Source organism: Tetrao urogallus, assembly GCF_951394365.1.
Source record: "Tetrao urogallus genome assembly, chromosome: Z".
Lineage (NCBI taxonomy): Eukaryota > Metazoa > Chordata > Aves > Galliformes > Phasianidae > Tetrao > Tetrao urogallus.
In genome coordinates, this window is record NC_136816.1 from 54,535,140 (window position 1) to 54,548,985 (window position 13,846).

A 13,846-nucleotide genomic window follows, 5' to 3' on the forward strand; every position below is an offset into this window, starting at 1 on the left:
CCTTGCTGAAATCAAGGTAGACTACATCCACTGCTCTCCCCCTATCCACCCAGCCAGAGACAACATCATAGAAGGCTACCAGGTTGGTCAAGCACGACCTCCCCCTTGTGAACCCGTGCTGACTACTCCTGATAACCTCCTCTTCTTCCAGTTGTCTGGAGATGACATCCAGTACAAGCTGTTCCATCACCTTTCCAGGGACAGAGGTGAGGTTGACTGGCCTATAATTGCCTGGGTCTTCCTTCTTGCCTTTTTTGAAGACTGGGGTGACGTTGGCTATCTTCCAGTCTTCAGGAACCTTCCCCGTCTTCCAAGACTTCTCAAAGATGACCGAAAGCGGTTCAGCAATCACCTCTGCCAGCTCCTTCAGCACCCGTGGATGAATCCCATCGGGTCCCATGGATTTCTGAACATTGATGTTGCCTAGGCGCTCCCGGACCACCTCTTCCCTAACAGAAGGGAGGTCTTCCATTCCCCAGATCCTCTCACTAATCTCCAGGGTCTCAGATTCCCGAGGGGGAGCTTTTTCACTGAAGACAGAAGCAAAGAAGGCATTCAGTATCTCCGCCTTCTCAGCATCCCCCGTTACCAGCACACCCCCGTCACTTAGCAGGGGAGCCACATTCTCCCTAGTCTTCCTTTTACTGTTAATGTACTTGAAAAAACCTTTTTTATTATCCTTTATCCCCTTTGCCAGATTTAATTCCAGGCGGGCTTTAGCCTTCCTTGTCGCATCCCTGCAGACCCTGACAACATTCCTGTATTCTTCCCAAGTAGTCAGACCCTTTTTCCACATTTCATGGGCCTTCTTCTTTCCTTTGAGTTTGTGCACGAGCTCCTTGCTCATCCACACAGGTCTCCTGCCACCCTTTCCCGATTTCTTCCTCACAGGGACGCACTGATCCTGAGCTTGGAAGACATCACATCTCCCTGAAGCCTTCTTTTTTTCCAGGCTGAACAGCCTCAGCTTTCTCAGACTATCCTTGTAGGAGAGGTTCCACCTTTTGGATCATTTCTGCAGCCCTCCTGTGGATGTGCTCTAGCATGTCCTTGTCTCTCATGTACTGAGGACTCCACATCTAGACACAATACTCTATGTGAGGCCTCACCAGTGCAGACAGAGAGGCAGGATCACCTTCCTTGCCCTGCTGACCATGCTCCTTTTGATGCAGCCCAGGATATGGCTGTCAGTTCATTAATCGCAGAATCACAGAATCACAGAATTGTAGGGGTTGGAAGGGACCTCCAGAGATCATCGAGTCCAACCCCCCTGCCAAAGCAGGTTCCCTACACCAGGTCATTAATGTTTATATTGTGCTAACTGTGCTGAAGGCTCAGAAACAATGATGAAAAAAAAGTGGAGCAGGCTACTCTCTGTAAAAATGAACTCCTATAGCAGTTAAGGACAGAGGATTCTGAAAAGTTTTGGTTAATAAGGCCTTGTGAAAGATTTCCCAGCCTCAATATCACGCATATATCAAAAATGGAACTGCCACACTACTGAAAATCTCTTGGGCCCGAACACAGCAGAGATTTAAGGAAGAAAGAGAGAACTCGCAAATACTAGTTTTATGTCCCTAAAGCCAGAGGATATTGGTGCCTACTACATAAAGCTAAATGCGAGGAAGATAACTGGGGGAAAAAGGGAGTGAAAACTAAAGGAGTGTTCTACATTCTTCTCTTGGTGACTACATACCTCTCCATACACTTTCAAGATACCAATGTTAAATAGCTTTCAGTATTTACTGTAGCCTTTGAGTAGTTTATCTGTATCATAGATGTGCTTAAGTCAAGTACAGTACACATTCAGAAAGACCTGTCAGGTCTTGAAGGACAAGCCATTGTGAGCAACAAGGAGCCAAGTGTTCTCTGCAGTCATCTCTGTAGTTCTGTCTGGTCAGGATGCTCTGTGCAGTTCACCGAACAACCAGAAGTGCTAATTTTGAGTATACTACACACATGAAATTTTTGAATTTCCCAGAAGTTTTTAAGTGGTGGTTGTTGTTAATTTTATACACCATCTCAAAGTTTTGAACAACCATGCTACTTTATTCTATGAGAAATAAGCAGAATAAGAAATAGAATAACTTAGAATATTGTGAACAAAAACTGCAGCAGCTGTTTACAACAAGCTGAGATTCCTGAATATGTGTGGGTGGAGAAGACTGGCAACATTCTTAAGCATGCCTGTGCTAGCCAACATGTGCAGATGTTGGGAATAAGAAAATTTTACATGATAGCTTCCCCACCAAATTCACTTTTATTGCAGGTTTCAAATGCCAAAATAAAAGTTTTCTAAAGAGTAAGTTCCAGGGCATATTTGACAACATAAACCTATGAAGAATGTTTCCCCTTATGTATGCAGAAAAGAAAAAGGCTACATTATTTTCACTTTTTTAAGTTAAATACAAAAACTTTACAGATCTTCCACCATCAACAGTTCCTAAACAAAGCTGAAACAATGAAAGTTTAGTCATTAGTCAAAAGTCAATTGAGTGTGGCATATTTATTCATCTTTTAGTGGAGCAACTATATTATAAACAACATGCAAGAGCATGGGGCCTCACTTTCTTCACTGCATTTAAACTGTCTCCTGAATAGAATCATAAAAATTCCAATATGAATTATCATATCGGAACTATAACAGAACACAAGGGTGATGAAAAGCCTGATTTAGCCGAGGTATTTTGCTAGCTTCTTTAAACTGATGAAAAGATTGCAGGAAAATATTCCTGTGTGTCAAAATCTCTTTTTGATCTGGAACTTGACTTCTTAACTAAGAGATTCCAACAGGATAAAGCATTAGAAGTTTAGTAGAAATTAAGAAGAACTTTGTACTGTTATTTGGAAATAATCAAACTATCAGTCTGCCACTGTTGACAATTTCACAACTGCTCTGAAGAAAAAAGGTATTACTACTACTTTCATGGTTGCTATGAAGTTGACACACGCTGAGATCTTAGTGCAGGTCACTACCCTACAGCGCTAACTGAACGCTAAAGATTCTTGCATGCTGCAGTTATGCCAAGTGCAATCTAAAAAACACTAATGGGAGATCTAAACAGAAATTGTAACTATTATATAAGTCAAATATTGCTGAAAGGAAAACAAAGCAAGCATTACATGAAAACGATGTTATGAAGAAGTTGAAATGAAAGTAATGAAGAGTTAATAATAGCAATCAGTTTCACTAGCTACTAACAGAAATATCTGTAAACTAAAAACAGATGAATACACAAGTATGGTAGGTTAGCCCTAGATCTATCTGTGTATACCATACACAGGAGTGAGAAAATTGCAGCAAAATAAAATATATCAAGCATTTAATTAATAGCAACTGATTCCAGTAACTGACACCTCAACATAAGGCACTGTCTGTCAAAACATACCAGAAAATACTCAAAATGATCCTCCTAAACACCTACACAAACACGTATATAACAATATCCAGTTAGAAGTAAACACTAGAACATATGCCTTGAAAATACAGAAAACAGTGCTACTGAAATGTACTTTACTATGGTGCTGCTAATACTCATACACTCATTTCAACACTGCAAAAAGTACAGGCAATTACATCAAGAAACAGGGCTCCAATGTACGAGACCTGCACCAAAAGTAATGCCTCCTGTTTTATTCTGTTAGCCATCATGTCAGAGGTAGGTGTTGGTGCTGTGGTAGTAGAAGTTGAATCTTCCCACCAATATCATGTTGCATTTTGTTGTCATGTGACAGATGGCAGCAGAGACGCATTTCATCAAGGAAGTGCAGATGAAGCAAAGCTGTGTCACTGAACTTCTCCATGCAGAAAAACTGGCACCCACTGACATCCACTGACACCTAGTGAACACTTATGGAGACCAAACAGTGGATGTGAGCACAGTGTGGCAGTGGGTGGTGCACTTCAGCAGTGGTGACAGTGAGTTACCTCCACTGGTACAGATTTTTACGAGCGCAGTATGAAGGCTCTTGCTCATCACCGGTGAAAATGCATAGCTCATGGTGGTGAGTATGTTGAAGAAGAGTGTTTTGTAGCTGAAAATTTGCTCTGTCAAATACTGCTACTGTGTGCTTCATACCTTTTGTAACAGGTTGTAATAAGAAATAAATAGCAGGTATTACTTTTGGAGCAACCTACATATTATTAGCATCACTGACAATTTTTAAATTGGCAGGGCTGAAAGGAAAGATTCACTTGGACCATGGACAAATGTATATGTCTCTTTTGGTTCAAATTTGATGGCTTCCCTGCATTACCTCTAAATTACATCTGGATATTAATATTAAATGTTACTAGATAGATTTGAATAAACAGAAATGTTCTTCCTGTTTCAATAAAATATGACCCACAAAGTAAACAGTGCAGATGAAGAATACAAAGTTCATTTAAGGAGTGACAGGGATCTTGAAAAGCACTGTGCATATACACTTGTTTATTGTAATTTACCTGCAAATAAACAATCTTCTGAAACACATCTTCTCTCATGCTCATCTCCACATCAAAATTGGAAAGCTTTTTGTCAGCTTCTGTACTTGCTAAGCGTACCTCCTTGTCAGGTGAGACATGCTGGGGAAAATCCAACATGCTTCTTTCCACTGTTTAAATAAAAGGCAGCGAACACTTAGAAGGCTAGAAATATCACGGACAAAGAAACCTTCCCTCCCTCTTCTGATATTTATAGAAGATAAAAGAAACAAGTATCCAAAGCAACCAGATGCTTAAATTAGGCTTGAAGGACATGAGTTAACACAAAATTGAACGAGTCATGGGATAGAATTGCATAACATTATAACAAATAAACAGTTTACAAAAATAATCCATTACCTAAGACTAATTACCACCTTTGTACTTCTGTGAAGTCAACTGATGGTTGTATAAATAGGATACATGATTTTTGGAGGATATAACATTTGCAAGAAAAGACTGACAATGTTTCATAGCAGGCAGAGGCTTCCATACTAGTTTTTAAAGCGAAGTACTCCAAACCTTTCAAACATGCCCATCTGTCCTGAAGTTATTTTTAAATTGGTACAAGAGAAGAGTGTCAAATCACTATCTTCATCTACATGTTTTAGAAAAACAATCCAGTAACAAAAAGATGTATATTCTGAACTTCTAGAGATTGTAAGCTACTGATATTTTTAGAATATTCTTTTGAGATTAAGTAAAACCTTACTTACTAAATAATACTTTATCTTTCTAAGGAATGGAAGTGCTAAATAGAAATGAATTGTTTTGACTAGCTGAATTAACTTAAGTCAATTATAATTTCATTCTCCTCTCTCAAAAGTCAATTATGCTTTCATTCTCCTCTCTCAAAAATGATGTTTTAGATTAATGATATCTTAGCATGGTGTTGTAAAAACTCCGTAAAATAGAGTAAATTTTATTTACTCTGAAGTTGTTTATAAAGCACGGAGATTACTCTCAGTACTTCAGAAACCTTCAGAATGCACAAATGGTCATATGGTTCCTCTTAAAAACCATTGAAAACTCTGTTTTCTCCTCTCCTGTTCTCAGACCACTGTGGTTCAAAACAACAAATTTAATTCTGGCATCTTCTAAGGATAATGTAAGGCCAGTTGTAATGTGCATCTCCTCAGTTCATGAATTCCAGTTACTGGGGGAATATTTTTCATGCACCCGAGAAAGGGATAAACGGGACTAAAAATCCAAGATCCTAGCCAAAATCATGCTGTGTTAATATATCATATGCCACGAGCTATTTCAGAAGTAAGTCCCGGTAATTTCACATACAGCTTTAATAAATGGCCTTGAAAGGTTAGATATGACTCAATTCAGCAATGGCAATGTAAAGAAGAAAGTACATCTCAGACAACACGTGACTTTCAGTGGCTCTGCTTAGAGGCTTATGGCCACTATTTTCTCAGTAAAACATACTTGCATTCTAATTCAATTTAAAGCACAGAGGTTTATACATAGACAGAATGACTTAGAATATACCAAACACATTTATACAATTAAAACTGAATCTGTCCGGACTCTGTTTGGATGAAGATTAGTCAGTCTATCTGCCAGCATCAATTCCAGTCAATTCACTGGATGTAACCGAACTGTGAAGTTTAAGTAATGTGAAAGCAATAGGCTAATGTTATAACACAATCATTTGTGCTACAGGCTGTTCCTTTCTGGAAGATGAAGATTGATCTCCATGCTGGAGTGCCTGTTTTCAGCACTTCTCTTTCAACTGCAGGTTTTTTTCAGAGAATTTAAGAGAATTTGATATCTTATTACACAGGCTATTACAAACATGCAACCACTGTATTATAGGTTTTCCAAAACAAAGCCATATTTTTATTGTTCCACCTCCTCTGAGAATTATTAAGAAGTTATCTGAGTGACTTGTGTTTGACCATACACTGCATCCGTATATTGGAAGGTCTTGGTAATTTGTTCAGGACAGTCTAGACATGATCACAAGACCAATACCTCTACTGCACTGCTTCAAGTCCTCATAGGACATAATGTAAAAGTGTGTAGGTTTTTTTTATTGAAAAAGCATTCACAAAATTCCTCCATTCTCTTCCACTACCTTTTCTCCACTAGGAGTTTATTAGTCTTTCCATTGTTACTTTTGAGTTGCTCATCTCAGTCAAATTCTACAGCAACTGAGATAGGCACTGCTTATCAGGCTTGAAAATGCACTATTGAAAAAAAAAAATCACAGAAAGCGTACACTAACCTGCATATTCCACTTCTATATCTGCCAAAGTCCGTACGGTATTTTCATGTGTCACTTCTTCAATATTAAGCTTCCCAACAACATCATATACGTGTTTTGTCTTCCTGATTAGTTCTTCTGTTCTTGTTCTAATTTGCTCTGGTGACAGGTCCCATCTCAAAAGGTTTCGGCCTGATGCTATGTACGAAGAAGCCTTGAGCTGGTTAGTGATTTCTGCTCCTAATGTCATTCCCAAAAAAAGCTGAGGCCCAATGGACCTGAAAGAAGGAAAAAAGATCTTTGCATAAAGACTCCAGTTTGTGAGAAAGTTTATAGTAAATATTAAACAGGCAGCAGACCTTTAACAACCACACAGTATTTTTATACCAGTAAGAACAGGGTCCTACTTAAAATCATGTGTTACTTGTCCATCAGGAGCATCCACAGCTATTATTTTATTATTTAAAATTAATTTTAGGTAAATCAGAGGTTTGTCTACACCCTTTTCCATACAGTGCCAAATATGAGACAGAGGCAAAAACTTTGATGTTGAAAAAAATAGACTGTTACTATTTAGTCTTCTTAGGAAAACAGAATTTCAGTTACTGAAACTTTACAGACAGTATTTACATTTTTCTGCAGTGATTTGCAAATTATGACGGATGAGAACTACAAATATGCATACAATAAGATAAAAAAACCACCCATGTCTGCTTGTGTTCACTGTAACTATTTCATATTTGTTTACATGTCTGCCACGTAAACAGCCACAGGAAGAAAACTTCTAGTTGTTACTTTGTTGAAAATTTGCTCCTAATTTTTGTAGTTCCGATACAAGTTGCTTCAGTCTAATGCCAGAAGAGGATGCAAGCTGACTGCAATTTACATACTATCAATCCTGATTTGTATACATCAAATATAATTCAGCATTAGTTAGTAGAACAATTCACATATGTAACTGATCATAGCTGTGCAGTGCAATTACTGGCTGACTTTTCAATAATTCTTGTGATAATACTAAAAAGATATATCTTAAATCAATGAATCCAAATAAAAGTTATGGCTTGGGATATACTGGTTTCCACATTCCCATCTCCTTGGACTCAAAAAAGCAACATCGGCTTTGCTGTATAAAGAAGTAGCCAGGCTTGGGCAGCTGACTGAAACTTGGCTAGTAAAAACCCGCAGTCCCAAAACATATCACAGTAATATCTCAGTTACATATAAATTACTTGCTGAAAAACATAACGAATTGATAGTAATTAAAAAACAGCTTGCACTCACGAAGTAGAATGCCACAGATTTTAGTATCTTAAGAGACCAATCCACACCTTCAGAAAAGTAACAAGGACCAGATCTCTGAGTTAGTAAGAACAGCTCTGAATGGCAGAAGCTTATTATCTGCCTTCCAATTTCATTCACATAATTTCAAAGCCAAAATAATATATTGCTATGGTAATAATGACAACTTTTGACTTTCAAACAAAACTAAAGAAATATAGGAACACACAGATTGCTCATTACTGGAAAGGATGTTTTGTTTTGTTTTGTTTTTACACTGTTTATTACGAAAAACCTTTTTCTGTTAGTATCAGTCAATCGCCTACACTAATGTTATAGCAAAACAAGTCTGGTTGTGTACTTAGAAAGGTTTTGGCATAATACTGCAGAGAGCTTACATAAAAGAACAAGCAATTGTGGCCTGAAGGAAAAGCGAAGCAGATCAGCAAAGTGCTAGCAACCCAAGAAGAACCACATGCAGAGCTTCTGTTCAAAGGAAAGATTTCAAATAAAAGGTCTCACTGGCCTAAAAGAGGAATTTTCTAGGTATGGCCTAGTCAAAGTTATTTATACAGGACCTAAATGAAAGGCAACATCCCTAATCTACATTTTATGCTGAGATTTTTTTTCCCCTTGTTATTATCATTTCTTCAAATCCTCCCATACCAATGTAGACAAGATGCTTCCTTTTAACTTCTACTGGCATACAGAAATATAACCCTCTATAATATCAACTACCAAACTCTGAAAACAAAGCCTGAATAAAAAGCATTCCTTCCATCTCTGCTCTCTCTCCAGTACAAATTCAGATCTGACATTAACGTGTCACCAGCTTCTCCACTGGACTACTGCAACTTGGAATCTCATCTAGAAGTTTCTAATAAACGAAGCTACTCTCATGAAAACAAAAGAACATGTGTTAGCATTCTCCGAATGAAATAGTTTCCGAGAATCCAGAACTACTGAATTACCCTGAATCTAAAAATCTATTACAGAACAGCACTTCATTAAGTCTGCTTCCCACTGGACTGCGCTATGTCAGTCTTTATCACACTGCAGCTCTGACACAGCCTCGTGGATGCAACCTCCTCAAAGCAGTTTCTGAACTTGCCCTTTTCACCCTCCAAAGGTTGTCAGAAGGAATATGAAATGTGCCAAATTAAAGTCAAAATAGAAATGAAGCAGAATCAAAAGAAAACAACAACCTGAAAAAAATAAAAGTTGATGGCTATGCTAAGGTGAAGGATATAAGGCTGATATTATTTTTAAGGGGAACATACAGTCTTCTGTAATTCATTGTTTTCACATGGAGAAAACACAGCTCTGCTACTGTCCAACAACACAGTCCCAGAAACAGTGATTAAATAGTCATAGCAACATTTAATTTCAGCCTGTCAAACAAGATCAATTAATAAAGCTGGACAAGTTTAATTAATAAAGAGCCCCTAATTGCTGCTAAGCACTTCTTTTAAGCACACAAAAAAAGATCAGACCACCTGATTTTCTTTGTAAATTGGCTAATTGCATGGTGGAACACATAAAAATCAATAGCTCTATAAATGATTGGCATAAATTCCATCAAGTGACTGCCTACACCCACTAGAGACAAGTAAACACAAAAAACTGGCTTTGTTTTGCAATGCTGATACTTTGCCCCCTCTGATGCAATGAAGCAGGCATTCATGTAGAACAAAGCCAGAGAAAACTCAGAAGGACTCACAAGTCTTTCACTAAACCAATGTGGGCTTTCAGAAACAATATAATAACATTTCAAGTAAAAACAATCTCTATATGCAACCATTGAACACAACTCAAACTGACATTTTAAAACACATACTTTGCTGCCAGTCGTACTTTGGGCCAATGTGACTCACATCAGAATAAAGAAAAGCCACATGCAACTTCAGTATGTGCACAGGTGAAATTTTATTCCAGCTATTTCTTTAAGTGGATTAGTACTTCATATTTGTTGTTTACTTGAAATTATAATCACATGCCCAACCTTCAAATATCACACGATAAAGTTGAGAATGTCTTATTTGTTCAAGAGAGAAGCATAGAAATCATAGCAATGTAAAATTAAAGATTAAACAGAATATAAAGAGGAGAACAAGAAAGGAGAACACTGCTAAAATAATTATGTTTCAAAGATGCTCTGTAGCTTTATTTGTCATGTTATTAGAAAATGTGACTGTAAATTGTGCCACTGAGAGAAACCTTAACTTCTGAGACACAAACTGGAAAAGAAATTAAATAAATCATATTAATAATAGTAGGAACCAGATGAAGCAGCAAGCAGTGTTCTTCAAAAAGTAAGTGAAGCAACATGCTGCAGTTATTACATAAAAGGGTTGTTTTTGGTAAATGGAAGCAGCATTATAGAGAAGCCAGCCATTACCCAAACTATGCAATAAGAAAATGATTCAGTTTAAATTAGGCAGAAGAATAAACAAATGTAGGTCTGTAAAGAAGATTACGCGTATACTGCAATTATCTTATGTGGCCATGGATACGCTATTACCAGTGCGTGAACTGACCAGTTCAATCTTTCAAACACTACATTTAATTGTCTGCAGTGCAATGTGGAACTGTTGACATATCTGAACAAGCATGGGTTATGGATAAGGCCCACATTCAGCATTAAGATATTCCTCTTCCTTCCCACTCCATCCTCCGCCACTTATTTCTGCCCTGTACATGACTCCATCTGTGATGACAGTGTAACTACCAGCAGGATCATAATTCAAAAAGAGACAATATAACATACAGGTGAAAAAAATGAATTATAGAATGGCTTTGGTTGGAAGACATCTTTAATATCACCTAGTTCCAACTCCCCTTGCTGTAGGCAGCGACAAGTTGCCCAAAGCCCCACTCAGTGTGGCTCTGAACACTTCCAGGGGCAGGGCAACATTTTCCAATAATTCAGCACCACAGTAAATAACTTTTTCCTTATATCTAATGCAAACAAAGAGAGTCTAAATTTAGAACTTGTACGCCATGCCCTACAAAAAACAGCCCCTGACAGAGTCCCTCTCACTTTTCACGTAAGGCCCCTTAAGTACAGGAAGACCACAGTGAGGTCTCCCCAGAGCCTTCTGTTCTCCATACTGTATAAGCCCAGTTCACAGAGAGCTGCCTTTGAAGAGAGCTGCTCCAGCCTTCTGATCACTTTTGTGGCCCTTCTCTGGACCCACTCCAACAGCTCCTCATCTTTTCTATGCCAGGGGCCCCAGGTCTGGACACATTACTGTGGGTGGGTCTCACGAGGGCAGAACAGAGGGGGACAATCCCCTCCCTCACACTGCTGGCCACTCCCCTTGATGCTGACCAGAGTATATCTGGCTTTCCAAGGCTGCAAGTACACACTTATGTCCCATGCTCAGTTCTTCATCAACCAACACCCTGAAGTCCTTCTTGATAGACTTACACTCAAGCCATTCTTCCCTCAGCCTACGTCTGTGTCTGTGCTTTGGATTGCACTGACCCAAGTGCAGGACTGCACCTGGCCTTGCTGAATGCCATGAGTTTTGCATGGTCCCTTTCAAGCACATACAGGTCACTCCGAATGGAATCCCTTCCCTCCAGTATGATGACTGCACCATACCTGTTAATGCCATCCACAAAAAGACAAAAATATGGACCAGGCCAACCTTTTTTTTTCTGTTTATCCATAATGTGTAGCTTCAAAACAGTTATGCTAGCATAAAAAATGGATGAGAAGATTACCAAAAGACATCTAAGCCTGCATCACTGCCTGAAAATACATATGATGCATGAGTTTAGTTGAGAAAAAAAGCCTATAGATGACTGCTAGTATTAATGACAATTTCTAACAAAAGCAGTGCAAGCTGTAAAAGCTTAGTAGCAATTTCTGAAACAGGATTTTTAAAAAGAAAGCTTCTAAGTTGCAGACTGCAATCAATGCTGGTTTTGCTACAACATCAGGTAATCTATTTTGCCAACAAATCTAAGATTTGATTACTTGCTGCTTCTGGAAAATATGAACACAATTTGATTTTAAAAAGGAGGAGGACTTTTATTATACTCTCTTACAGCAGTATAGTGGCCAACATAACTGCTGCAAAGATGAGCAAAGTAATTAAGTTTATGGGCTGATTTTTAACTTGTGCAGTAAATACTTTAAGCATACTAATCATTTATGTAAGTCTGGTTTTGTTTAAAAACAATTTTCCACATCTGGAAGATGCCAAACAACCCTTTGTAACAATGCACTATTTAACAAAAAAACCTCAGACTGTGAAGCAGAAGTAGCAAAGGGTAGCACCAGCTTTAGAAAATGTAAACATAAAAACCTGCAACCATGATCCTACTACTGATGATTACTTTATAGCAGATTCAAGTTTGCAGTCTCATTTAACTGCGATGCATTCGCACTGCAAATGGAAGGAATCATAGAATTGCTTGGGTTGGAAGGGACCTAAAGATCAAGTTCCAAGCCCTCTGTGATTCTGTCCAAGACTCATTCTTTGATCATGAAACACACCCCCACCACCTCACTGTGCGTATGTCCACTGTTTGGTCTCCATAAACATTCAGCAAGCGTCAGTGAATGTCAATGGGTGCCATTTTCTTCACATGGAAGAATTCAATGACACACCTTTGCTTCATGTGCCCTTCCATGTCAGATGCCATTCTCTCAGACTGACCCTCTGCTGCCATCTGTCACAGCAACAACATGTGGCGTGATATCAGTGGGAAGGTTCAACCTCTACTGCCATAGCATCAACATCTGCCTCTGATGTTGTGGCATCAGAGATCATCATAGAATAAAACAGGAGCCATTGCTTTTGGAGCAGCCATTCACTCCTTATGAAAAATCTGGGATAACAGTTTTGGGGGTAAAGTGGAAGTCAAGGAAGGAAATTAAAATAAGAATACAAGAGGCAAAAAGAGAGGCAGAGATATATTAATTCAGATGGGTTAGCACTGAATATATTTTTCCACAGGTTTGCACACACGAATTTAAAACAGAATGGGATGTTACACTCTTCGTGTGCTTCTGTAAGTTAAAAAATAAACAACAACAAATGGCTCCCAGCTTAAAAATTGCATCAAAACGTGTGGGTTTCTTGCACAAAAACCACCACACATATAAAACACAATGAATATATCTTTCAACTTGTAATTTACTTTATGTAGACTGTCACAACACCTAATTTAAAAATGAGAGCAGCAACAGGACCATTCTGTTCTTTCAAACTCTTGAAATAGCAGATTTTAGTAAAACAATACTTCCTTGTCTTGCAGTCTGCAAGAAGCACTGCGCCCCGCAAGCGTTGGGAATCTGCAGACCATATTCATCAGGTGACCTCAATCAGCACTCACAGGGCCTCGGTATTTCACTGCCACCTAGAGGTCTTGTTTAAATAATAAAAAAAGGCACGTTCCATTACTGCAATATAAAAACTGCCTCAGGAACAATTATTTAATACATGAACAATATGCCATATGTTGGCATATCCCTGCGAGTGCTACCAAACATATATAAATGGTAATAGACAGGCACGATTTAAGTAAACCTTTATAGCAACCAACCCTCATATTCAATCATAGAATCATAGAATTGCACAGGTTGGAAAAAAACTTGAAGATCATCAAGTTCAACCGCAAGCTAACCATACTACCCTAACAACCCTCCACTAAATCATGTCCCTAAACACCACATCCAAATGGTTTTTAAACACATATGCAGGGGTTCAGTGGTACATCTTTTTCTTTTTTTTTTTTTTCTTCCTGTAAACAAAGACCTACTTAAGTTAAAAAGCATTTCAGAAACACTACAGTGTGATTTCAGCAACAAGTAATACAATTTGGATGCACTGCAGTTGGTCTGTGTAATTGGATGGATTTTAAGATGC

General features: G+C 38.4%; 1 protein-coding gene across 1 annotated transcript in view; it reads right to left on the reverse strand.

The window, feature by feature from the left end:
* NLN (neurolysin) overlaps positions 1–12,647 on the reverse strand; it is a gene marked incomplete at both ends in the record, with an annotated part of 31,315 nt that extends 18,668 nt beyond the window's left edge. Inside the window, 3 exons of the mRNA XM_079548579.1 lie at positions 4,448–4,596; positions 6,705–6,961; positions 12,586–12,647. Coding sequence (XP_079404705.1) covers positions 4,448–4,596; positions 6,705–6,961; positions 12,586–12,647 — 468 coding nt within the window. The remainder of the gene's footprint in view (positions 1–4,447; positions 4,597–6,704; positions 6,962–12,585) is intronic.
* Between the last annotated feature and the right edge of the window lie 1,199 nt (positions 12,648–13,846).